Source organism: Lissotriton vulgaris, chromosome 9 (assembly GCF_964263255.1).
Source record: "Lissotriton vulgaris chromosome 9, aLisVul1.2, whole genome shotgun sequence".
Lineage (NCBI taxonomy): Eukaryota > Metazoa > Chordata > Amphibia > Caudata > Salamandridae > Lissotriton > Lissotriton vulgaris.
Window position 1 is genome coordinate 927,760,247 of NC_141697.1, and position 26,802 is coordinate 927,787,048.

The 26,802-nt window shown below is 44.7% G+C and overlaps 1 protein-coding gene across 1 annotated transcript in view; it reads left to right on the forward strand.

Annotated features, from left to right (window-relative positions):
• LOC147692542 (uncharacterized) overlaps nucleotides 1–26,802 on the forward strand; it is a 308,991-nt gene that overhangs the window by 204,976 nt on the left and 77,213 nt on the right. Inside the window, exons 5-6 of the mRNA XM_086938768.1 lie at nucleotides 1,373–1,466; nucleotides 2,126–2,239. Coding sequence (XP_086794894.1) covers nucleotides 1,373–1,466; nucleotides 2,126–2,239 — 208 coding nt within the window. The remainder of the gene's footprint in view (nucleotides 1–1,372; nucleotides 1,467–2,125; nucleotides 2,240–26,802) is intronic.

Below are 26,802 nucleotides of genomic sequence, written 5' to 3' on the forward strand. Positions count from 1 at the left end.
TGAAGGTGCAGCATGTTGGCCCTAGTCTGATTTCAAGTACTAACTAGCTCCCTACTCGTCTCTGGCTTGCTTTATTCGATACCGAAATCCCCAAATTTACCTCATCTTGTGTTGTAATGGGTAAAAAATGTGTCTTGTCAGAAAATGTACTTTTAGATGGTGCACCCTCTTTCGTTTAACAACCATTTGTGAAAGGTTGTTTTGTGCAGAGAATGATGAATGTATGATAATCTCTTAATGCCTCTAGTACTTCCCAAATGGAAGAGCTCCTTTCGAAAAAAATCTGTCACTGCCTATTTGTCTCCATACTACAGTTGCTCTGGCACCAGGCAAGTCTGTGCCTTTAGGCTGGTAAAAGCCCCCATCTGCCAAGCCTCACTAGGTTTTCTGGATTGCCTCCTGTCTTCACTGCACCTTATTCCACTGGTTGGTTTTCCTTTTACATATTATAGTTTTTGGCTGCGTTAGTCCCATTGGCTCTGTTTCAAAAACCCAAGAAAACATTCCTCAGGATGCAATAGTGTGTTAAAGGTAAGCCCATGCGAGGAAAAATGTGTCACTGATCAAATTCACTTCCAAACCCGCCTGATGTATCCACTGTTTTGTTTTTTTTAACTCTCAACTTCTTTATGCTTGCTAGAAAGACAAACCAGCTGATATGGTTTGTATATAATGCTTAAAAACTCACCTGCATGCGCCCAATGAGGAAACAGTGTTTACTACGCATGCGATAGATCACATGACATTGCAACGTGGTTGTTACGACGACTGCGTTGTAACATCACAAACCATTACATCGCAAGTTGTTACAACGACTTGCGATAGGGGGCACAAGGTGTTGGATTTACAATCCAGCACCTTCCCTACTGTTGCACAAATTGCAGCAGGAATAGTAAATAATACTATTTCTAAGTCCAACGCGCCCCCTACAGCAAGTCGTTGTAATGACTTGCTATGTAATGCTTCGCGATGTAACAACGCAGTCGTTGTAACGACCGCGTTGTAATGGCATGCGATCTATCGCATGCATAGTAAAGATACATATTCCCCCAATGTGACATAAGTCACAGAAACTACATGAGCTTTGGGGGCAAGAGCGCAAAGTCAAGTTGGTTGGGATTCTAGAGTGGGTTTTCAGTCCTGATGACTGAAGTCATCTGATAACCTCAAGTTTGTGCCTGACCAGACCGGGACCCGATGAATCGTGTAGCTGAGCGGGCACAAGATTAGCCAACCTCCCATCTTTCCTAGCTATCCTTCCAAATATCCAAACCCATGTCTTTTTTTCTTTTTATAATAAGGTTTTTGGTTTGAAATCTAACACTTGTCAGCCTGAAATGTAACTTATTCTTTGCTTTGTTTTTCCCCTACTGACTCGTGTTTGAGGACGAAAGACGAGCCGGTTCCAATTTTCATTGACCACCTTGGGGTGGAAGTGCCAGGCAGCGGTGCCAATACAGACACAGGCAAGTTACAGACTTTCCGCCTTGACCAGATGGGTATCCGCTTATTACTGATGTCTTGAATGGGGACAATTTTTTCTCACTTTGCGCAGTGTACATTACAGACATGCCCTCGAGTTGTTACACTGATGAGACTTTACAAGGAACAAACCTGCATCTTCTGATAGGTGATTCCTCATCGTAGCCTCTTCATTTGCTGTATCCCCTGTGCCCAGTGCCACGTGTCCTTTTTGCTCAGAAAAGTAATTCCAAAAGCTTATTTTACAGCTCTTAATAGGATCCTTTGATGGGGTTTGCAAGGTGATCACATCTGCTTTCTTTCCCTACCAGCGCTTCATTAGCCCCTTGGATTTCACTTGCATTGTGTGATAGTACTTCCCGGCAGGCTCTTCGCCTTCATAATGAGGCCCTTTGATGGACCTGTACAGGATGATCAAATCATTTAGTGATTGCCTGCTCCTGAAAGGTCACTTTGCTAAGCTCTTAAAGGCGACCTGACCTGCCTCTGTCTATGCCACTGACTTAAAAGGTTCTTTGAAAGCACGGAAAGCCTGTTCCCTTCCTCTGAAACCATTTTAAGTGCACTAAGCCGGTTCACTGCAACACCGCCATATCGACATCTGTATGTTGTACTATGTACTTAAACATGTTTCTGCATGTAGGTTCAGGCCTCAAGATTGGTTCGTTCTGCCTAAAAAACGAGGAAGACACCTACTGCCTGGACTATAAGGACAGGACAATCACAGAAGGCAACAGTGTCCCTGGCAATAAGAAATGTAAGTTTGTTCTTAAAATGTTGATTTGAAAATAACTGTTTAAAAATATATTTATATGATTATTTTTGGTTCCTGTTAAAATAACTAATTAAATAAACAAAGACCTTTATTGTAAAAAATGGTTTCTAGTTGTAAATACACAAAGTCCAAGTAAAGACGTATAGAGTTCATCCTGTCCATCCAAACATGTTGTGTTTTATGGTATTCTTAATTCGAGGTGGGCTCGCTTGTACTGCTCCCACACTTTCTAACCCATGTTTTCCTCTCATCATGCTTTCTGTACGGTATAATTTGCACCATTCCAACATGGCCACAAGGTTAGTACAGTTTCTGTATCCGCCTAGGCCCCAGACCATGAGATACAAAGCTGATGGTCTTTGTTGCTTGTATTTCAGAAAAAGGCTTAGGTTTAGTATTTTGCGCTTTTCATACACCTGGTTGGGGTAATGTTTTCTGTTCCCTTCAACACCTTTGCCTACCCACAGATTAGTCTCCTCCTCTTGTGTGTTCGTCAAATATGCTTAAATGAAACCCATTTGTTAAGGTGGGGGCCAGAGCTAATTCGGTCACTAATAGTTTTTACCGGTATTTTAGCACTTAATCGTGGGAGGTGCGTGTACATTCAGCATTTCCGAGTTGGGTAGGTATTTTGGTGTTCATATGGGCAGAGATTTACCTAATTATTCAAGCTCTGTTAATTTCATGCACTCCAAATGGTGTAACATCATTTTTAATTTTTTTATTTGAATTGTATGCATCAACAAGAAAATAGACAATTGCTGTTTAACAACCGTACACAATACTAGGATTACAAGAAATAATCAGCATTTAAAAAAAAAATATATCGGGCCCGTTTCATCAACTTGGATGGTTGTTTCTTTTCTTTTTTCCGGTGACACCATCATTTATTTTGCCACAAATTGCCCCATAGTAGAAATGTGTTTGGTTTTTGAAAGGTTCCTGAGAATTCTGAAACTGATGCTACTCCCTGCCATCATGCTTTATCACTTATCCGATACAGACTGCCACACCCCATTATCTAGTAAACTATGCAATGCTTTGCAATGCTCTGACGTCTTAGCCAACCGTTTTCAATGGCCACATGCTTGATTTAGCAATACATCACCCAAGTCGAACAGATGATCAGCCTCCTGATGCCAAAAACATTTAAATTGCAAAACGACCAGGTCAAGACCTATTGCTCAGCTTGGCTGACAATCCCCAACTCACCATCACTGTCTGCCACCTTTTCTAATAAATTCAAACTCAATTGACCTCATCTGTTGAAACAACCACTCCGTGCCCAGAAAAAATACACATACCAGGCTATCACTGACTTTCCATTCATAAGCTAAATAACACCTTATGCCTTCTCCAGAGCTAAAGTTGGTGGTGCTCACCCCCTTATACTGAATATGGTGTTATGATGTCTTTGCCTTGCTGAAATTCGGAAAATTTATTTTAAAAGTTCCACCATTTTGAGGAAATACACTCCGATTTGTGTTCTGCGGCACATTTCATATTCTCCCTCCATTCAAATTAGGTAAGCCATGCCTGGAAGCTGCAGGAGTGCCACAGCATGATTTACATGTTAAGGGAGGAACATGAGCTTCTGTTTTTGGCCGAGGGGTGGCAGGCAGGATTCCCTGCGGCAGTATGTTTGGTTTCCCTGCTGTATGGTGCACTTGGCATATGTATTTTCGAAAGACTGGGTGTTCTTTACTATTTAATTTGCATTTGTATGTGTTGATAAAATGTCTGGCACATTTGCAATGCCCAGATACCTGTGTTTTGGTTGGGCTGAAATATGTTGTTCCCTTGTTGATTGACAACAGGCCACCTAAATTGGATAGATGTGCGGAAAACAGTGATTAAAAAGTGCTGCTCTTTCGTTGTTACTATAGGCCGTGGCTCAAAATGCTACATTTAGGCCTGCACTGGATTAGGGCAAGAGTGAATTTAGAGGTGCTGAGCAAGGCTCAAAGGTCTGGCACACCCTTCTTATCGCCACACCACCCTTTCTCTATTGGCTCGATTCAACAGTAACACATGCTCGCCCTACAGGCTCCTACGTTCTCCTCTGCCTCGCTGTACCTTAAAGAATGCAGCCCAGGCTGTCCTCAAGGAGGATGGGGAGATGTGTGTTTTTTTTTGGTGCGTGTGCATGTGCGCGCATGCGTCTTGGTCACTGCTGGTATTTAGCTGAATGTTGTGCTATGGAGGGCAGTTTTAATTCAGACTCCAAAAGTTCATTCTATTTCAGGTTGTCTTTTGTACGCTGTTGCCTGCATGACTTATCCCCAGAAATCCTGTTGAAGTCTAGTGAGCTGGGTGGTATACTTGCAATCCCTGCCAGCTAGAGGCTTCCTTGCTACGACATCTAGAATCCCCCTTACACTTTATTGGGCTAGATGGGGTTCATCGAACATCCTGAGGCCTTGGCTGAGAGCGCCTGCTTTTGGACAAAGCTATTCTACATGATTTATCCAATTGAGGGCAGCTACTTCTTACCATTGCTGAAAGCCAGAGAAAAAGGCAGAACTCCTGGAGACATGTGCTTTGTCCTGGTTAGAAGTGTATTCAGTTTTGTAGAGAAACAATGTTTTTTGATTGGCAATGGCTTAATGTCAGCATCTCCAGATAATGAGAATAATTGGCCCCATCCATCCAGTACTAGTACAGTACCTCTTCTGTAGAAGGCAGCTTTGCACCAACCCAGAGAGACATTTGCCAGGAACAGGACGTTGCTTGCTTCTGAGAACCTTATGATGTTTTTGGTTAAGGGATGTGCACCGTCTTGGTTTAAATTAAAACCAAGGCTGTGCCCATCCCTTAACCAAAAGCCTGTTTAGCTACCACCCCCCACTGGGACAGGGCACGCCTAGAAATCAACATGCAATACGAAGACATAACTTTATCTACGGACATCAGAGCAGAAACATTTGCATTCACTGCAGAAGCCAGTGAGAGAATTTACTCTTTGATACAAACGGAAACATCAGAGCACACCTACATCAAAAACAAGGAACAACAAATTAAACACCTTCTCTACCTAACCAGAAAAGAAATCAACCAGCGGCTACATGCCAGTACCATGGTGAAAAATCACAAGGTCCAACGGATACCCCGAGGCCTCCGAATCTCCCTGAGACCATCCTTATGCAAGAACTCTAAACCATTTACCGAACGATGGTACGCTATTCTTAATAAGTGCAGCTTGGACTTGATCCTATTGATAATCGAAGAATTGTCTAAGATACTAGAAGAGTTAGCCATAGATATCAAAACCACCACAGAAGAGCTCAAAAAAACAATCTCAGAAGAAGAACTAAAGAAAATACTATAGGACATAAACAACCAATTATCCAAGCACAGTCAAGAAGTTAACGAAAGGAAACTGAGAAAGTATCAAAGAGATACTCTTGATTATAAGCTACAGGAAGTATATACGTGGGCGGAAGTGTACGCCAAAAGACGCCAGACGAAAACTTACACATCACACACTGATACATCGTCTACGGACAGTGAAAAACAAACAGCCCCCCCAAGGGCGAACCCGTAGCTCTGTACCCTCAGCAACTAAGACCACTTTACCAGCAGCGGTGCCTTTTTTAGAGAAAGGCATCATAGAGGGGGAAGACCCCGGAGGGGAGGTCGAAAACAACAAAGAAAAAGCACCACCGCAAACGAGAACCACCACCGAGACAAGCCAAAAAAAAACAACAGACATAGAAAATCTAGTCATTAACATCTCGGATGAAAGGTGCAACAAAACTCAGATTGATACACTTAAAAAAGGAATGTCCTACGTACCCACAGCACATACTAACAAATTAGAATTAGACGTCAGTCTGTTCAAACTCACCCGAAAAATGAGACTGCGACACTTTTTTGAGAACGTGGCTACCGACATCAAACCTAAACCTGAAGATGAACTCAGAGGTTTAAAAACAAGCAGCACTTATATGCCGCTGATCAGTCACAAGACCATCGATCTATTTGAGGAATTATGTAAACGTGACATCGCTAAAATAAATGTCAACAAGAAAAGCAAAAGGAAAAACTTGACAAACAAAGAATATGGCATAATTGAAGCCATAGCCCACAACGACAAAATCACATGCCAAAAAGCGGATAAGGGCGGGGCTCTGGTGATATTGAACTCATCTTACTACCAAACAACGGTCAGAGATCATTTAGAGGACCAATAACTATATATGGAGATAGAACATAACCCAACAGAAGTCATTCGGAAAACCCTACAAGTGATCCTCCAAAGAGCCCAGGAAAGAGGAATCATCACTGAAAAGACCCAAAAATACCTCACACAAGAAAGTCCTATGAGTCCAACGTTACACATGGTACCTAAGGTACATAAGGATTTGCATAAACCTCCATGTCGTACAATTGTGTCCACCAAACGAAGCCTCCACGAACTAGTGGGAAAATTCCTCGATAAGTACTTACAATCTTTGGTACTAAAATCACTATCTTACATTAAAGATACTACAGACTTTTTGAACAAACTTCGTCATTTACACACCGAAGAAAACATTGTGATGGCAACCATTGACGTCAAGGCGTTATATACGTCGATACCCCACCAAGAGGGATTGGAAGCGATAGAACAAGCCCTATTGAACAGCACATACCCACAAGACCTACAAGTTTTTCTGATGGAGTTAATGGAATTTACCCTCATGAACAGTTACTTCACATATAATAATAGATGGTTCATACAACTGAGTGGAACTTCTATGGGCAATTGCGCCGCCCCGGCGTATGATAACCTGTACATGGCATCATTCGAAGGGCAATATATTTATAATAACCAAGAATGGGCATCACAACTCCTCATGTATGTTAGATTCATTGACGACATTTTCATTGTATGGAAAGGTGAGACTGAATCTTTGGCCACTCCACTGGAAGCACTAAACCAGAGAAATGACCGCATAAGCTTCACATGGCAGATCAGTCAGAAGAACATCCAATTCCTTGATGTGGAAATAACCAGAATTGATAACACATTTCATACGAACCTGTACCGAAAGCTAACAGATAGAAACAACTTGCTGAAATTTGATAGTCATCACCCCCAATCACTCAAAACTCATCTGCCCTACTCCCAGTTTCTCAGGGTCAGGAGAGTGGTCTCGGACACACAAGAGTGTCACAAACAATTGGAATACGTGGAACGTAGATTCCTGGATAGGGGATACCCTAACACCATGGTCAAGACAGCGCTAATAAGAGCCTCACAGAAACCACGAGAAGAATTATTAACAGGCAAACCAAACAAACAGAGAACAGAATCACGTGCGTAAGCAAATTCTCAAATGTGAGCTTCCTATTTAAAAAAGTTATAAAGAGACATTGGCAGATGTTGAAACTGGATACTGATCTTAAAGGAATATTCGACAAGGAACCATTGTTTGCCCACACAAGAGGCCGCAACTTTGGAGAAATGCTAAAACATACGAAAAAAGCAGCGGCATTGAACTCTTTCAGAGGAACTATCCCATGCATGAACTGCAGCAATTGCCACAATATAATAAAGGGAAACACAATCCCTCACCCCATGAAGGGACATAAAATTCCACTAAGAGTCAATGCTACATGTGACGCAATGAACATTATCTACATATTGAAGTGCCCGTGCGGGTCAGTGTACGTGGGCCAAACAGAGAGAAAGCTCAAAATTAGACTAAATGAGCACAAGAGTAACATAAGGACTGGTTCCCTCAAATCCACAGTGGCGACACACTTCATGGAAAAACGACACCATATCAGCCAATTACAAGCCTGTATTCTAGAAGTGGTTCCAAAAATGGAGGGTTCATCAAACAGAAAGAACTTGCTTAAGCGAGAAAATTATTGGATATATCATCTGAACAGCTACAAGCCCAACGGGCTTAATGACCGTGTTGAATTTATATGTTATTTATAATGTTTAAAGGAAGTGTACCGATACACAAACTATTATTTTCAATATGCTCGATAACACTGATATATTTCACACAGGTACTGACTATAGCACAAACACAAAAGGTCCCGATGTTTGTAATGCATAGAGCAGTCACCCAATAAAGTTAGATTAGAGAAAAAAATCAGCCACTCCCAGAACTTAGGCGCGTAACGCGCGTAACGTAAATGCCCAGCTTGAGCGGACGGCTGTAAACCGCATTAACACGGAGATGGAATGATAGAACATGAACTTCACCCGTGAGGTAAGAGCGACCACGGTCAAGATAAGCGCGTTCAAAGCACTAACTCGCAAGCACACACGGCAGCGTATCTATCTATTTAGCCACTTAAGCAAAACATCCGCTTACGTAACGCTCACATGCAACCCGTTTCTTTGTACTGAGGCATAACAGAAGAGCAGTTCAAACCAACACAAACCACGGGTTCAACTATAGAGCACATGTTTTCACAGTACACCGAAGAGCTAAATCAGGGAATTACAGAGTATGGGCACGAGCGTAATATGATTGTAACATTGTAACATTGAGAGTGGCCACAATCATTTTTCACTGAGTTTGTTTATTTGTATGTTCTAGATTTTGCCCTGATGAAGGTGCTGGATGCACCGAAATGCATTGGATTATTTGAAATTGGAACTGTTTGAATAAGGAACATAAAGTGTGATGGAAATGCACATGGATTAAAATTATGAAGTTGAAACATGAAATAAAAAAGTAAATTGGACTAAGGAAATTTCTCATATGAATTTTTGCTGAAAGTGATTCAGCCACCACAGCAGTGCCGAGGGTGAGAGACCTATGATGCAATAGGTCTGCTACATTTAACCTTATGATGTTGTCAACTTCTGGACATGCAGACCCTTCCTCCTGCCTGCTGGGGTGAAGGGAGTCACATCTTTCACTTAAGCTTCAAAAGTAATGACAGCCTTCTGAGAAGCAGAATTGTCATGATTAAGACTTACTTATCTAAGGATGTGTTGGAAGATTGGCTTTCTGATGTAATGCTTCTTACCTCAGATTCCTTACTTTGTGAATATCTCCAGGAGCCAGTCTAGATCTGGAAAAACTCACCTATGCCGGTGGGTGATGCCATACGACTCCTTGTTGACACCCTTCCTCTCCATTAGTGACAAACTGAGGCACATTTATGCACCACCCATGAATCCTGAGGTCAGTTCCTTTCTTTCCACACATTCAGACGCGGACCAGAGCTTCAGTCCTCCTCCTTTCTTCCCTCTAAGAAGAGATTTTCTTCACAACTTTTTCAGTCTTCAAGGGACATGTCACGCCCCAACCCCACCGTAAACAGGGTTTTAAATCTTGTACGATCTGTTGCAAATAGATGTCTCTGATAGATCCCCTTGAGGTGTGCTTCTGGTGTCTGGCCTATATTCATGGGCCCACTCCAAGTCGAAGTTGAGTACGGAGATGCTCTTCACTGTTATGTAAGTCAAAGAAGAAACCTAAGCAGGTCAAGTGGGACTCAGCTTCTTTCCCTCACTCTCTTTCTCCAGAGAAGGAGCAAGAGTGTCATTGTAATGTAATGTAATGTAATGTAAAAAGGATTTATAGAGCGCAACATACACCGGACGGTTTCTTGGCGCAGTTCACTAAATCAGGAAGAGACAGAGAAGGGAGGGCAAGGGAGCTTATGTGTAAGCACAGCGGAAGAGGTGAGTTTTTAGGAGAGACCTGAAGTGAAAGTAGGAGGAGGAAAGTCTAAGTTCCGGAGGGAGAGAGTTCCAGAGTGAAGGGGCCAGAAAAGAGAATCTGAGGCCTCCGTGCCGACCCAAGTCTCTTCCTGTTCCATTTAGGATCCACGTCCATCCTTGGCCCTAAACGCATACTGGTTCTCGGATCTGTCAGCGACCTCACAGCAGGTCGAAGTCTTTTGAGAGTCCATCCTGCACATCTTTGGCATACTTTCAGCTCCCTCTGGTGCCCTTTCAGACCTCAAGGATGTTCTGGACCTCCAGATGTGTTATCGGTGGCGGGTGCACCAATTGTGCCCCTAAAATCGGCTTTAGGTTTCGTACTGGGGTCAGGTTCAGTGCCAAGGTCCACAATGGTCGAATGTCAACACTGGCACTGATAGCACTGGCCCCAAAGCAACTGCAGCCGTCACAGTATCAGACTCCGAGCTGGCTTCTTTTTGACCAAGACCGCATCCAGATCTTGATGTGCCTCAATCTATTTCTAATATATTAGAGTCAGATAAGATTCCACTTCCCATAACCATGCACAGACTCTACATCAGACAACAGCAAGTCATATGGAGATGACAGTGGTGCAGATGGGAAAGAGTTTGCCTCAGCCTATGATGACGACAATTGGTACATGGACAGGATGGTCGGATATGCGGCCCAATTCATCATCTATTCAGGCCTAGACACTACACATGGACCAGTAAACAGTTTGGTATTCCTCTGACACTCGTAGATGAGGTCCACTGGCTTCCCCTGGGATGTCCAGGTGTCCTTAATGGACATGCCTTTCAAAGGCTCCTACCTATTAGGTGAAAGGCAAACTCGTCCATAGAGCATTTTAAGGAGAACCGAGCCACATCACACACTTTGTGTCTTTCAGCTCACGTCTGGCACGTCTGCCAACAATTTTTCTGTTTTTCGAAGATATGCCATGAGCTTGACATATCTTCAGCATCAGACTTCACTACCTGCACAACTGGCCTTACAGACCCTTTTGGGCTCGGGGCTGGGCCCAACAGACATTTTCCTATCTATCAGGGCCAGCACTCATTCCAGTCATGCCCTTCCCGCCACAACTTTGAAACCTCTTTAGTGTCCACTTAGCAGCATATAGCCTGGGTAGGAGGCAGAATCAGCCACTCTCTGCCTGGATAGCAACAAATTTCATCTGACAAATGGGTCCTGTAGATTGTCCAAGAGGACTATGGCCTTCCATTTCTTTTCGTCCCACCGCACCTGCCACCTTCATCGGACAACTTCTCAAATTACCATATACGCACAGTCTGTTTTGACCAAAGAAAGCATAGAGAGTGTGCCGGCTTCTGAACTAGGGACAGATCCCACTTATTCCTTGTGCCTAAGAAGGACAGATGCCTCCATTGTGTCCCTACATCTTCACTATCTCAGAGCCTTCCTGCTCAAAGACAAATTCAAAATGCTCACCCTGGCCCAGGTTCTCTCTGTTCTGGATCCTGGCGATTGAATGGTGGCAATGGACTTGCAGGACACTTAATTTCACGCCCCTGTCTTACAGGCCCACAGACGTTACCTGCGGATCAAGATGGGCCATGAGACTTTCATTTTGCTGTGATCCCTTTTGGTCCACCAGTGCCCCTCTGGTGTTCACAAATGTGATGAAGTTGGTCGCTGCACATCTTCAGAGGTCATGCCTACCAATCTTGTCCTACCTTTACGACTGACTGTTGAAGTCTATTAGTCATGACTGACTATTGAAGGTAGTGAATCACGGACCACCTCTAGATGACATTGAACCTCTTTACATCATTGGAGTTCTCAGTCAACCTTCTGAAGTCAAACCTGACCGCTCACAGAGGCTCCTCGTCATCAGAGCCATCCTGGATACGGTGCACTTTTAACCCTTTCTTCTGGACCAACAAGTCAAGAACATTCGGGAGATGATGCTTCAGCCTATGTGGCATCTCAAGGAAGGGTAGCTCTGACATTTCGTGGCCTGTTAGTCTCCTGAATGTTTAGGTTGCAAAATTTCCATTGCTATCTTTGTCGCTTAGCTGGGTACAATTTTCATTCTTTATTCTATGAACATCTTCGGAAAAAGTAGTAGCTAGAGAAATTGTTTACTATGCTGGGAAGCATTCCTAAGGACGAGAGCTAGGTATGGTCCCTTTGCCTGTTGACGTGATCATGTGAAAAAGGTGAAGGCTATCCGCTCAGAAGAAATCATAGAAAATATATCTATGCTTCGGACTCTGGCAGGACTGTGCAGTCTCCATGCTAAGCCATACTTCCCTGGTAGCTCATTGAGATCCCTGTCTTTTGTCTCTGCTCCGTAGGCTCACAGATTATCTCCACAGGTCTGTAGGCCAATACAGTAAGAGCTGAAATCTGCGCTTGCATTACAATGTGACACAATTTGTGATGGCTGCATTTCCTGTCCTCGACTAATATCAAATCAAGCATCTTTTTGGGGAAACTTGAACGATGTCGCTAGCTTTGTATTCACCAATTCTCACGTAAGAAAACATACTTACTCTTGGTAAAGTGACCTTTTCTTCATATATGCATTAAATAATGCCCAGCAAGGTGTCCTTTATTTTCAGCTGTCACCTGATCTATTCTCCTGAGTGGGTTAATGCTGTAATCCAAATAATTGGTCATGCCTCAGATTTATCCATGGCCAATACGGTTTTCTCCTTCTAATTCCTACTTCTTAACGCATTACGGTCATATAGAAACTGGTAGCTTGACACTTGATTTCACAGTAGACCCCTTTGGATGAATGATAAGACTTCAGACTCCTATGTTTGCCATGCAGTCTAGGCCCAGGGCTCAATTTCTGCTCATTAGTGGCTTGGTGACTTTGAGGACCGGGATCCATAGTTATCTATCTCCTCTCTTCCCCCCCCCCCCAATTAGACGCACCATAGAAGATTATTACAGTAACTTTCGCAAATGGGGTTTCTGCCTTGGGTTCAGAGAGACATCCTCATGACCACCCTTGCGTTGGCCCGAATGGCATTAAGGTGTCCTGGCCAAGACTGTTATCGAGGAACATGATCGCCCCAAATAATTGTAAATTGAGAAATACTTTACTTTTTGATATTTTATCCATTAAGGTTAACCCTTTTTTAACCAACTTCTACTCCAGGACTAATGGCGAATATTATACATAAAACTGTATAGCAAGGACAGCAGCCAAATGAATGCCATTATAAAGAACCACATTTCAAATAAGCCAAGAGAAACAAACTTCAACTGCTGCAGGAGATGTGATCATGTCACACTCAGCTGCACCCCATAACAGAGTCCTCCTTCTGAGCTAACCATTTCATTCTTTCCCAATGATTCTGTGTTAAGGTTTTACAAATACAGTCATTATATATATTCCAGAATAGGCAGGGTGATCTGGCAACAGACCGTAGATTCTGGAGGCCGTGACTATGATTTTACTAGCAATGTGACATAATGTACGTGGCAATACAAAAGACGACAATCGTGATCTATCAAGCTCAAAATATAAAATATAAACTAATATGTCAAGGGAAAGTACTTGAAATAAAGCAAAAGTTATGTAAAATGGACAAAAGGTCCAGGACCCAAAGACAGATAGAGAGGATGTGGTCGAGACTGGAAGGAAGCGGGGAAGACCAGGGGGTCAGCACAAGGTCAATCTTTGGAGGTGTAGAGAGGAAGGTAAACCCCGGCATCCGGGGATGGAGCAACAAGCTGCAACTGTACGGAGGTTCAGTAGAAGGGTGAAAATTGCCAAGGCTTTGTACATTGTAGGAAGGATGTTTGCCTCAGAGATGTTAACCTTTACGGTTTCGAGGAGAACGAAGTCCATCAGAGGTACAATTACCTACCAAGTCCAGCACTTGCAAAGTCACTAACTAGCAAGATCAAGCCTCAAGGTGGCTTTTGTTTTCTCTTTGGAAGACTTCTGTTCTGGTGTAAGCTTCCTTCCTAGCCAGGTGGGTGGTATTGATTGTGGTGGAGGTAAGCCTGGTTCCTTACCATAAAGTATGTGTTTGAGGCATAGGAGCTGTAGATCATATGCTTTAGCAGAGATCCCCATGTGGTGTTGGGTACGTATGTTTGCACTTTGTTTTTGTTCGAGGAAGTCGTGTAGTCACGAGTTAAGTGACTCCTCCTTTCGGCGATAGTGCGCATGGGCATCAACTCCATCCTGAGATTGTTGTTTTCCGCCATCTGGTTTGGATATGTATTACTGCTCTCCGGTTCGTTACCGTTTTTGGACCCCTTCGACACGCAATCCACTACACTCGACGGTATTGTTATTGATCCCAGTTCCTCATTCGACGCATATCGTCTCACTTGGTTTTGTTATCGATTGCGGTTCCTCATTTGATGCGCATTGTCTCACTTTGAAAAACTTTCCATCGGAAAACTCGTGGTAGGCTGCTGGGCCTACCCGTGCCAACCGCGCTAGCAGCATATGGAACGGACTCCTTAGACTCTGAGCCGAAACCCTCCAAGGCCAAACATTCTGAGCCGAAACCTTAGACGCCCAAAGGCTCAGAACCGAAACCTTCGGTGCTGAAATCACAACGCAAAGAGAAAGACATTCTCCCCAAGGAGCCTCCGTCCAATGAGCCAACTTTGGACCCGAAACAAAAAAAGCTGGTGGTAAACCCTAAAATAGTTATGATAGCGCCATTCCAGTCGGGAATGGCGTCCCCAGAAGCACACTGGATCGAAAAATTTCTTTAAACTTGGTATTTTCAAAATAAAGTTTTATTAAAGCGTTAAGTTTCTCTTATTGTAATCCTTGGTTCTTCACATAATTCATAAATCAAAATTATATACGGCCCAATGCATTTCGGGCAATGCTGCCCTTCATCAGGGGAATTGATTTTCTATTAAGAAAAGATGAAACACAACTGTCATATTCGTTTTCAAGTACATATGAATTTCATAATATCTTGACACTGTTCACATGTTATTAACCCTGTACATGGACATGTATAAGCAACTTCCATAAATATGCACAAACATTGTCGATCATGTGTGATATGTGGCAGAGAATCATCAAAATACATAAAATAACACGAGCTCGTGCACATAATGATCAGTGTGAATATTTAACAAAAACATGTATCCTACGATCAGTGAACCACAGAGTAAATGAGCAGAAATAAATGAACAAAAATAAACGGACACCAAACGAACACGTACCTTCCCAACTGACGAAAGTTTTTGACTATGTGTTTAAATAGGTCAATTCAATGCGCTTAAACCCAAGACAGTTAACCTGTAGCAAATGAAAGAATTTTTCATGTGCTTAATATTATGCGTACCAGTGACGGTAAGTATCAAACAAAAGTCAATGGTGTATTGGCGGTCATACCTGGAGATGTAGAAAGCCACCATCAGGCTAGAAACGTAAACGGTGTCATTCGGGTTTGCGAACCGTGTTCTGTAAAAAGAACCCAATTAGTTCAGTGCCAAATACCGATATATTGCGGAGTTAACTAACTGTATAAGTAAAAATGTCGTGGTGCTTGTCACACTCACCTAATATCTGGCATTTTGTTAAACGGTTAGATGGTCCTGCCGTGTATTCGAAAAGGTGTTTGACAAAGTTTTCGCCGGTGTCGGATGTATAACCCTCCCGACCCGGAAATGGTACACGAGAAAAAATAGAAAATGGACGGTGTGTAGTTTCTGAACGAAAAAGTGAAGTTTGTTCGTATTTTTAGCAAAAATGTTAAAACGCGATGTAGAAGAGTGTGTGCATAAATAAATCTAAGTGCCACAATAAACTTGATGCGAAGTACGTAACGCATATCAGGATATCAAGATGTTACATGTCAAGTACTCGTAATCAATCAAAGCACAATTCATATTGTTCAGAGCGTATAACAAACCTTAAATGATGGTCAAATACATTACCAAGTCCTGGTGCATATGTCCAAAAAAAACAGCATGTGAACGGTTGCAATATACAAAATAGTGAGGGGAAAGTTTTGCTGTTTTTCTGTGTTCACACACTGTTCAATACAGTTCATGATTGTTGTATATTATTTACAGGAAACAGTTTAGATCCACACGTTCGTTAAGACCTTTCGGTTGTGCCGTATTTAAGTAGGAGATCCAGAAAATTTCTCTTCTTAGTAGGTGTTGAGTATTGTCTCTGCCTGGTAACACCGGAACTGATTCCAAAACAAGGAAACGTACTTGACTTGGAGAATGATTATAGTTGTTAAAGTGCGATGCCAGAGGGGATTTTACGTTCTTAGTTCGAATGTTACTTTTGTGTTCGATCATGCGTGTCTTTATTTTACGTTCTGTTTTCCAACTTAAGCCAAGCCACATGGGCATTTTATCAGGTAGATCAAGTTCCGACTATCGCACGTTGCTGTGACTCTTAATTTGATAGAGAACCCTTGACTGGGATGTTTGATTTCAGTGCCTTTTATGATTGCATTACAATTGCCACAGTTGTGGCAGGGTAACGTGCCCTTGTGTTTGTTGGTATAACTCTGTGGTTTTTTGTTTAATATCTCTTTGATGTTTGGAGATCTTTGGAATGCAAATCGTGGATTTTGTTGAAAAATGTTTCTGAAATCTTCCTCCAATGTCAATAATGACCAGTTTTTCAATATGATTCTCTAATTTTGGTACTTTCAGTTGAGGACTTGGTAATGTATTTGACCATCATTTAAGGTTTGTTATACGCTCTGAACAATATGAATTGTGCTTTGATTGATTACGAGTACTTGACATGTAACATCTTGATATCCTGATATGTGTTACGTACTTCGCATCAAGTTTGTGGCACTTAGATTTATTTATGCACACACTTTTCTACATCGCGTTTTAACATTTTTGCTAAAAATACGAACAAACTTCACTTTTTCGTTCAGAAACTACACACCGTCCGTTTTCTATTGTTTCTCGTGTACCATTTCCGGGTCGGGAGGGTTATACATCCGACACCGGCGAAAACTTGTCAAACACCTTTTCGAATACACGGCAGGACCATCTAATCGTTTAACGAAACGCCAGATATTAGGTGAGTGTTACAAGCACCACAACATTTTTACTTATACAGTTAGTTAACTCCGCAATTTATCGGTATTTGGCACTGAACCAATTGGGTTCTTTTTACAGAACACGGTTCGCAAACCCGAATGACACCGTTTACGTTTCTAGCCTGATGGTGGCTTTCTACATCTCCAGGTATGACCGCCAATACACCATTGACTTTTGTTTGATACTTACCGTCACTGGTACGCATAATATTAAGCACATGAAAGATTATCACACATGATCGACAATGTTTGTGCATATTTATGGAAGTTGCTTATACATGTCCATGTACAGAGTTAATAACATGTGAACAGTGTCAAGATATTATGAAATTCATATGTACTTGAAAACGAATATGACAGTTGTGTTTCATCTTTTCTTAATAGAAAATCAATGCCCCTGATGAAGGGCAGCATTGCCCGAAATGCATTGGGCCATATATAATTTTGATTTATGAATTATGTGAAGAACCAAGGATTACAATAAGAGAAACTTAACGCTTTAATAAAACTTTATTTTGAAAGTACCAAGTTTAAAGACATTTTTCGATCCAGTGTGCTTCTGGGGACGCCATTCCCACTGGAAGGGCGCTATCATAAGTATTATTCCAACCTCCAAGACTCAGAAGGAGGAACCCAGGTAGCACCTAACCACTTTTTTTGCACCATCTTACCCAACACTTAGAACTTTGAGTGCGAGAAGGTTCAGCTTTCATTCAAACCCTAAATTTGGACATATTCAGGCAACCGTTCCAAAGAAACTGAAAATTGACCTTCCAGAGGACTATCATATCCCTCTTAAGAAGAAGAATGTGGGTACTAACCCTTCTACTCCCTATATTCTACCTCCTTCTCCATCTCCTCCCTCTAATCCTAACTTGATTATTACACCATTAAATTCACCACCAACACCAATTACACCTGACCAACAGGATGAAGGGGATGGGAATGAGGATCAGGATACTGACGCTTGGGAGGATTACCACACAGATCCAAATACAGAGAATGACCCTGATTTGTATCCCTCCAGGCCATCCCCACCTGATAACAACATTGGCTCCCTCAAGCTCCTTAACAGGGCTTCTCATTATCATGGAGTAGAACTTCATAAAGAGCCTTTAGAAGAGGATTTCCTCTTTGAGACACTTTCTTCCTCACAAAGAACTACTCATACCTTGCCAATGCTAAAAGGTATGTTAAAACCCACAGACAAGGTTTTTAAAGCTCCTGTAAAGGCAAGAATAATCACACCTAGAGTGGATAAATAATATAAATCAGCTCCTACAGATCCTATTTATATTAAAGGTCAGCTGCCTTTAGACTCTCTTGTAGTCTCCAATGCATGCAAGAGGGCTAGCTCACAAGCCAAAGGAGAGACCCCTCCTTCTGACAGAGTCCAAGCTTATTGATGCCTCAGGCAAAAGAATAGCTTCACAGGCAGCAAACAACTGGCACATTGCCAACGCTCAGGCGCGGCTAGCTTGTTACGACAGGGCTCATTACGATGAGCTAGAAAAACTCATGCAACATTTCCCTAACGAATATAAATCTAAGGCTAATGACCTTATTCTGGAAGGTAAACTCATTACCAACACTTCCGCTGCATACACAGTATCTCATGCAATTAACACCAGTGTACTATTACGCAGACATGCTTGGCTCAGAATTTCTGGATATAAGCCAGAGGTGCAAACCTCCATACTTAATCAACTCTTTGACAAAAAGCATCTTTTCGGCCCAGCTGTTGATACAGTGCTGGAAAAGATGAAAAAAGACACTGAGGTTGCAAAGTCCCTGGGGGCTTTACCGTTACCTGCCAGTAGTGGTTCTTTTTACTGCTCATTTTACAGGGGTGGCTCAAAAAATGTGTCCGCTGAGAATTCCTCCTCCTCTTACAAGTGCCTCAACCAATCCCTCCTCGTCCAGAGGCTATTCTAGCGGAGGTTTTAGAGGAAATAAGGGTAGGAGAAGAGGTAGAGGTAATCCACACACACTTCCCCCGCAAACAAACAGTGACTTCCCTCCGCTACCCCGGATCATTCCACTCCTGTCGGGGGACGTCTCTCCCAATTCCTACCAGTCAGGAATTCAATCACCTCAGACAAGTGGAAGCTACAAATTGACCAATATGGTTACTGCCTGGAGCTTACAAGCACTCCCCCAAATATTCTTCCATGAGCACATGCAATATCACCGGAACATAGAACCTCTTAAAGCAAGAGGTTCTATCTGTTAGAAAAACATGCCATAGAGCCTGACCCATTAATATATCAAGGGACCGGAGTATACTCCCTGTATTTCTTAATTCTCAAAAAGGACAGCTCTCTCAGGCCTATACTTGACCTCAGACAGCTGAATCTGTACATACAGTCGGATCACTTTCACACAGTCACACTCCAACAGTTGCTCCCACTACTTCAGCAAGCCGACTTTCTGTCCACTCTAGACCTAACGGACGCCTATTTACATATTCCCATTCACCCTGCTCACAGAAAATATCTCAGGTTTGTGGTAGACTGACAACATTACCAGTTCAAAGTTCTCCTGTTCGGAGTAACTGCAACACCCAGGTTTTCACCAAGTGCCTGGCAGTAGTCGCAGCTTATCTAAGAAGACAGCATCTTTATGTCTTCCCTTACCTAGGCGACTGGCTGATAAAAGCCAAATCACAACAAAGCTGCCTACATCACACTCAAAAGACAGTCCAACTGCTTCACAACTTGGGGTTCACTGTAAACCTCCGCGGGAGACGCTGCGCTTCTTAAACCGGGAAGCAAGGAGAGATTGATGGGGCACAAGGAAGGACTACGAGACCCAGGAGGGCACGGGGGCCAGTCGCGCATCACCCGCCCCTCCCCCCTGCAAGCGGGGAACTCAAATACTTCATGCGTCTCCCGCTCCGCGGGAGACGCTGCGCTTCTTGAACCGGGAAGCAAGGAGAGATTGTCGGGGCACAAGGAAGGACTACGAGACCTAGGAGGCCGCGGGGGCCAGACGCGCATCACCCGCCCCTCCCACCTGCAAGCGGGAGTATTTCCCTGAGCACCTCTTCCCGCCCCGTGGGACGCGCGAAGGCGCGCGCCGGGCAAAGCCCGGGCCAAGGGCGGGCCCGTCTGAGCCCGTCCGAGTACGATCGAGACTGGACGGGGCCCCCCTCTTGAACTCCCTCTGCCATCAATACAGTAAGGTTAGTTTACTTTAAATCGATATCTACTACTGATTCACAGCCGCCAACTTCTCTTTTTGTCACAAGATACTGGCGACATTGTTGTAATATCGCCTAGGAAAATCGCTGCAGCCGGTGTGGGGAAGGGGAGAAGGTCGCTCACTAGTGGAACTATTGTGGGGACATTAGATCAATTCCTAATAAGGACTTCATCAGTGCTCCAACGCAAAATCGAGATAACTGAAAAAAGCTATCTATGTAGCCAATTTTTGAGAAATGGTCATCGCTGGGTAGACTGGCTAATGTACCATCGCCAGTGTTTTAAAGTACGGCCCAGGAGTTATCACCAGCGGCTCAAACAACGGCCAAAACTATGCCTGCTGTATCCCCAGGAGAAGGTAACCAGCCAGCAGACACAGTAGGCAGGTCGCTTAGTCCTACAGCGACCGTGGCGACGTCAATAACTGACCCATGCATTGTCCCACAAAGCCCAGGTACAACCAGATCGGGATTGTCAATTCGGTCGGCATCTGGTAACAAGCATGGAACTATTAAACAGGTGCCTGATGTAGTAGTTAAAAGAAAGCGCGGAGGAACTGCACTATTGAATAGAAAAGCAAAAATGCAGAAATGTGGTAATGCAGCGAGTAACTCAATTGTAGCTGATCTGGATGTAGTGCAGCTAACTGTAAACGCGCCTCTGAATACCCATGCTATTGATGATATGATCCCTCCTGAGAATAGGGGAGACTTTTGGGTCAAACTGGAACAAATATTCACAGAAACTTGCCTACCCATCTACGAAAGACTGAATTCTATTGAACACAGACTTTCTCATCTTGAATCACTGTGTACCTCAACACAGGGTGGGGAGGGTATGCGGGCTGTGGATAGTACCAGCAATGGCCAGGGGCTCCCCAGGCCAACAAACTTAGGTTGTCAGCAAGCAACAAATGCCATAATGAACTTGCCTGTCCCACCTGTTCCACTGGGCGATCAACATACAATGCTTTCTGCTCCTGTTGTTTCTAATGCATTGGCAATAGATATGAATAGGGAGGGAGGAGGGGATATGGGGGCCCGAAGCCCTGATTGGCCAGTAAATATGGTAAATAGGGCAAGGTCCACTGATGTTCGTAAGACCGAGCTACCTCGTTTGGACCTCCCGCCCGAGTCTATACCTTATGTGGTGGTTTTGGCCGGGGTCCCTACCTTGCGTCGGGGAAAAATGGAGGCCTATAGTGAGTTAAAGAACAAATGTATTCACTGGTTAAATCATAATAGGCCTCTCCCTAACCAGGGATCTAGTGAAATTCTTTTTGCTAGACGTGTAGACTGGGTGGGGTCCCGGGCTAAAAATATACAGGGCGATTGCGTTGTCATCAATTTTAGGAGTAGCCGGGATGTCAAGCACATCTGTAATTGGGAGGTAGGCAGCCCAGAAACGCAAATAAAATCACTTCCTTTAACCTACTTTTACCCGGTTGCCTCTAGTAACCTTTACCCTGAATTTAATAGGAGAAGGCTGGTCTGGGGGGATGAGGAAAACCAGGGTGGCATTTCCTTACCGGGCAATGCCAATTGGAAGGGGTTCCAAAATCGATCTTTGGCACTTGAAATGTTTCATCACAACAATAGATATAGTGTTCTAGACCTAGTAGATTGACGGTTGAGGTCTAGTTTGCTTATATCCACCAAAGCTGATAATAAGAGTTTTCTAGAGGTTAAGGCTGGCTTTGCAAAGATGAAGTGTTCTATTCTACAGTATGGGTCTTTGGGGGGAGAGGGCATACCTGCGCCAACAAGTGGTATCAACAGGGGGAGCTCTTCAAGCGGGTGCGATGGGCTCCGAACCATGCTAACAAAGGGGTTGGGAGGGAACTCTGGATTGCGGGAGGCTGGAGACAGAGCACATAGGAATAGTGGGGTCAGCTGTGAGACGGGGGGTGGGACACATATACAAATGGCTGACCCACCACCAGGGCAAACAAGCTGTGTTATAAACAAGAGGACTACGGCTGGGGAGGCTAATGGCAACTTTAACATTCTTTCATGGAATGTGGGAGGGATGAACAACAAGCTAACATGCCCAGACTGGGGGCTGTTCATAGACAAACATGACATTTGCCTCATGCAGGAGACGTGGGCTTTGGAAAGCAATCAGCGGAGTGGCTTTGCTACTTTTAACATACTGGTCACAACGAAGGGTAGGGGTAGACCATCGGGTGGATTAAGTATATGGGTGGGCACGCACCTAGGAGTTAAAGCGGAACAGCTGCCAACAAACTCACATATATACAATGTGTTCTACTAACCCTTCCAACCAAAAAACACATAGCCCTACTTAACATCTACTCCAGGCCAACCCAGAGTGGGCAAGAGTCTACTGTTATAGATCAACTGAGAGAATATATATTGTCTCTTGACCCAGAGTATATTGTGTTATTAGGGGGTGATTTTAACTGTCAGTTCGAACCCCTTAGTAATATTGGTCTAGATGATCTGGATGCTGAAAACCAGCACTGGAACATCCTGGATCCCATGATCCAACCAGTTAAAGCATGGACGCCGCTGGTTCTACAAATTATTTCATTTACTCTCTCCCTATCCCTGAGGCCCTGTAATGGGAGATCAAAATCGGATAGACCTGGCCTATAGACATTTAATAGAGAAGGGCAAACATCAATCATGGACTATATTATGATTGAATGTAGATCCTGGGATAGGGTTTTGGATTTTCGGATCCTAAGGTGGTACGACAGTGACCACAATGCTCTGGTAATGACATTAAAGCCAGGGAACTGGGGCCTGTCAAACTACCAAGCAGAGCCCAACCCCGTGCAACAACCTCTCCTGTTACATAACAATAGACGGAGAGTAAAGTGGCCCCATATACTGGGTTCTCCGAAAAAGTTGGCATACACATATCAGCAGGTTGTGCCGCATCTCAGTGAAATGGCTAGGGCTGGGAAACTGGGCTCCCAAGCGGCATGGGATATGAGGCCTGTTGAAGTTCACAATCAGCTGACCTCTAAATTGCTCGAGGTGTTCTACCCGGAAGGGAGCATCAAAGAAAAACCGGCACCGACCCACTCATGGTACAACGCCAACTGTCGTAAAAAGAAAAGAGACCTAATTGAAGCCATCAAGGTCAAGGGCAAGCCTAATTTATTTATTTATTTATTTATTTTAGGGTTTTCTAGAGCGCGTAGTCACTCACGAGTATCCCAGCGCTAAACCTCATGCTCCTAAGGGTTGAAAGTGGGGGATGTCGACGACTCAAGGGAAGAGTAGGGTTTTAAGGGACTTCCTGAACCGTAGGAGGTTTGGTTCCGCTCTGAGACTCGGGGGGAGTGCGTTCCATTTTATTGCTGTATTGACTGAAAAGCGGCGGCCACCTGCGCGGGCCTTCTTCACCCTGGGAATCATGATAAGGTTTCCATGTTCTGACCGAAGCGCTCTCGTGGGTCTGTAGGGTGTGATCCAGTTGTTGAGGATTGGGGGGCCTGCGTTGTGCAGGACCTTGTGGGCCAAGCAGAGGGCCTTGAAAGTTACTCTTTCCCTAATAGGGAGCCAGTGTAACTTCCTCAGTGCAGGTTTGGCTGATGTTCTGGCTGGAGTATTCGTAAGTAGTCGGGCAGCGGCATTCTGGGTTTTTTGTAATGTTTGGTGAGTGGATTCCGGTGCTCCCAGGTAAATAGCGTTGCTGTAGTCCAGCCTGGATAAAATTAGGCCTTGGATCAGCAGAAGTCGGGACTGGAATGGGAGTAGGGGGAGCACCTTTCTGCATGATCTGAGTAGGCCATAGCAGATGCCGGCCGTTTTTCTTGCCTGTGTTCTGAAGGTGAGATCTGTCTCCAACCACACTCACAGACTCTTAACCTCCGTCTTGGGGGTAGGGGGTTCACCCACACAGGCGGGCCAGATGTTAGGGGGAAGGTTCAAGGTTTTATGTCCTAGGAGCAAGATCTCTGTTTTTGATCCATTTAATTTTAGGGCTGAGTCACTCATCCATTGATGGACATTGGAGAGGCAGTCATGGAGATTGGAAGGGTCTAGCTTGGGGTGGGAGAGCGTCACCACCAGCTGAGTATCGTCAGCATAGCTGACGATGGTGACTCCAAATGGTGAGACCAGCTCCTCCAGTGGGGCCATGTACATGTTAAACAACGTGGGGCTTAGTGATGAGCCCTGTGGCACACCACACCGGAGGGGGATGGAGGGGGAGCGGCTTTCTCCTTCCCAGACTTGGAAGGAGCGTCGGGAGAGAAAGGACGTGAGCCATTTCAGCGCTCTGTCTTTCACTCCGATGTTATCTAGACGTTGGGTTAGGACCTGGTGGCTGACCGTGTCGAAGGCCGCGCTCAGGTCTAGGAGGACCACTGCCACTGATCCTCCTGTGTCGATAATTTCCCTGGTCTTCTCTACTGCTGCAAGGAGAGCGGTATCAGTGCCCTGACCTGGTCTAAAGCCTGTCTGTGAGTTTTTGAGGAGTTGGTTCGATTCTAGGAAGTGTGACAGCTTTTTATTCGCTAGTTTCTCAGCGACCTTACCTATCCAGGGGAGGAGTGAGATTGGTCTGTAATTGGATAGATCCGCAGGGTCTAGCGATGGTTTCTTGAGAAGCCCTTTTACGACAGCCTCCTTCCAGCTTAAAGGGACTACTCCTTGGGCTAGCGAGATGTTGATGAGGGCAGTCAGTTGGGGCACTACGGTCCGGGTGATGTCTTTGACGAACCGTATGGGGACTGGGTCACTGGGGGCGCCACTCTTAGTTGATGCAAAAGTTGCTGCCACTTCCTCTTCAGTGACTGGGCCGAACGACGCTAGATAAGGCGTATCAGGTTTTGCAGGGGGGTTCCATGGTAAGGGGGGTGGGTCCTTAGCTTTCTCAGTGGTGTCGGGATTAGCAGCAGGGAGGGAGGCAAGGATTTTTTTAATTTTGTCGTCAAAAAAGGTGGCCAGATTGACGCATTTTTCTTCTGCTGCTTTGGGGTCCATGGGTTTCTGCGGGGGGTCCGGGACATGGAGGAGCTCTTTAAGGATAGAGAAGGTCTCCTTGGCTGAGCAGGAGGAATTCTTTATTTTTTCCTCGTAGAAGGCACTTTTCGCGTTGTGGAGGGCTTGTTTGTACGCTTTCATAGATGATTGATAGGCGACTTTCTCCGTCACCGACTTGTTTTTCCTCCAAGTGCGTTCTGTCTTTTTGCACTCCTTCCTTAAGGCATTAAAGGAGGGAGTGTACCATGGAGCGGGGTTGATCCTTTTGACGTGTTTTAGAGTGCTGGTTAGTGGGACCAGGCTGTCCAGGGGGTGGGTGAGCCAACCGTTAAATTCTCTGTCAGCTGTGTTCGGGTCCGCGGAGAGAGGGCCGACGGATTCCCGTAACTTCGCTTCCCATTCCTCTGGTATTAGCTTGTGCCACCGTCTGGCTCGTATCCTGGTTTTCTGTTTGAGTGCTGGGGTGGTCTGGAGAGACCAGTGCATAGGGACCAGCATATGGTCTGTCCATGGGAGGGGGGTAGGATCTTGGGTTTTAAGGTTCCTGATATTAGTGAAAATCGGGTCTAAAAGCTGTCCTTTCTCATGGGTGGCTTTAGAGTTCAGGAGGTGGAGGTCGGCTGATGTGAGATCTGCTAATAGGTTAGCTGCGGTATTGTCCGCGGGGTCTAGGAAGTGCAGGTTAAAGTCCCCTAGGAGGAGGTAGTTGGAGGCTGAGATTGTTTTTAGTAGAATGTGATCCATCAGGGTGCTGGAAAATTCTCCTAGCGAGCCTGGCGGTCGGTACACTAAAAGTCCCGATAGTGAGATAGAGGGCGAGATCTGGAAGGTGAAGTTACAATTTTCACAGTCTTTGACAGATCCACATTCGATCCTACAGGTAAGATGGTCTTTGTAGAGTATGGCTAGCCCGCCACCTCTGCCGACCGGTCTGTTCAAGCAGCAGATTTGGTAACCGGGTGTGGCTGCGTTGACCATGTCGAAGTCACTGTTAGGGGTCAGCCATGTTTCGGTCAGAAACAATACGTCTAGCGTGGAATTTTGGGCGAGGATGTTTATTTCGTGAGCGTGTTTTACCAGGGACCTGCAGTTCAAAAGGCCGAATCGAAGCACTTGGCCGCGTTCCGTTTCCTCTGACGTGTTACAGAGGATACATCCTGAGAAAGGGGTGTTTTCCTTGAGGATGAACTTACACTGAGGATGTTTTTTTGTGTTCCAGGCTCGTAGCGTATCTTGGGTGTAGGATATACGTTTCTGCGAGTTGGGCATAGTGTCTAGGCCTGGGGCCGTCTGGGCCCGGACGGGCCCAGACGGGCTTGCCTTTGACGCGCCTTCGGCGCGCTGACGGCGCGCCCGCTGCGCCCGTCCGCTGCGCGTCCGGTGGTTGCACATCTTTTCAGGGGTGGAAAAGGGGCGTGTGGGCGTGGCCTAAGGGTAGGCGTGGCCTCGTTCCTCGCCGTCAATGGCGGCTGGATTAGATTGATTGCGTGGTGTTCGCTACAGCGCTAGTTCCGCTGAGAAGGCGAATTTTAGGCAAGTACTGGTGATGCCAGGAGGGTAAGTGCAGGTTTTTTAAAAACACAAATTCAATATTTCGTGACACAGGTGATACAATTTTAAAAAGTCGGTCTGCTCCCGGCTTCCGCCTCAGGAGTATGCGAGGTTGATTGGT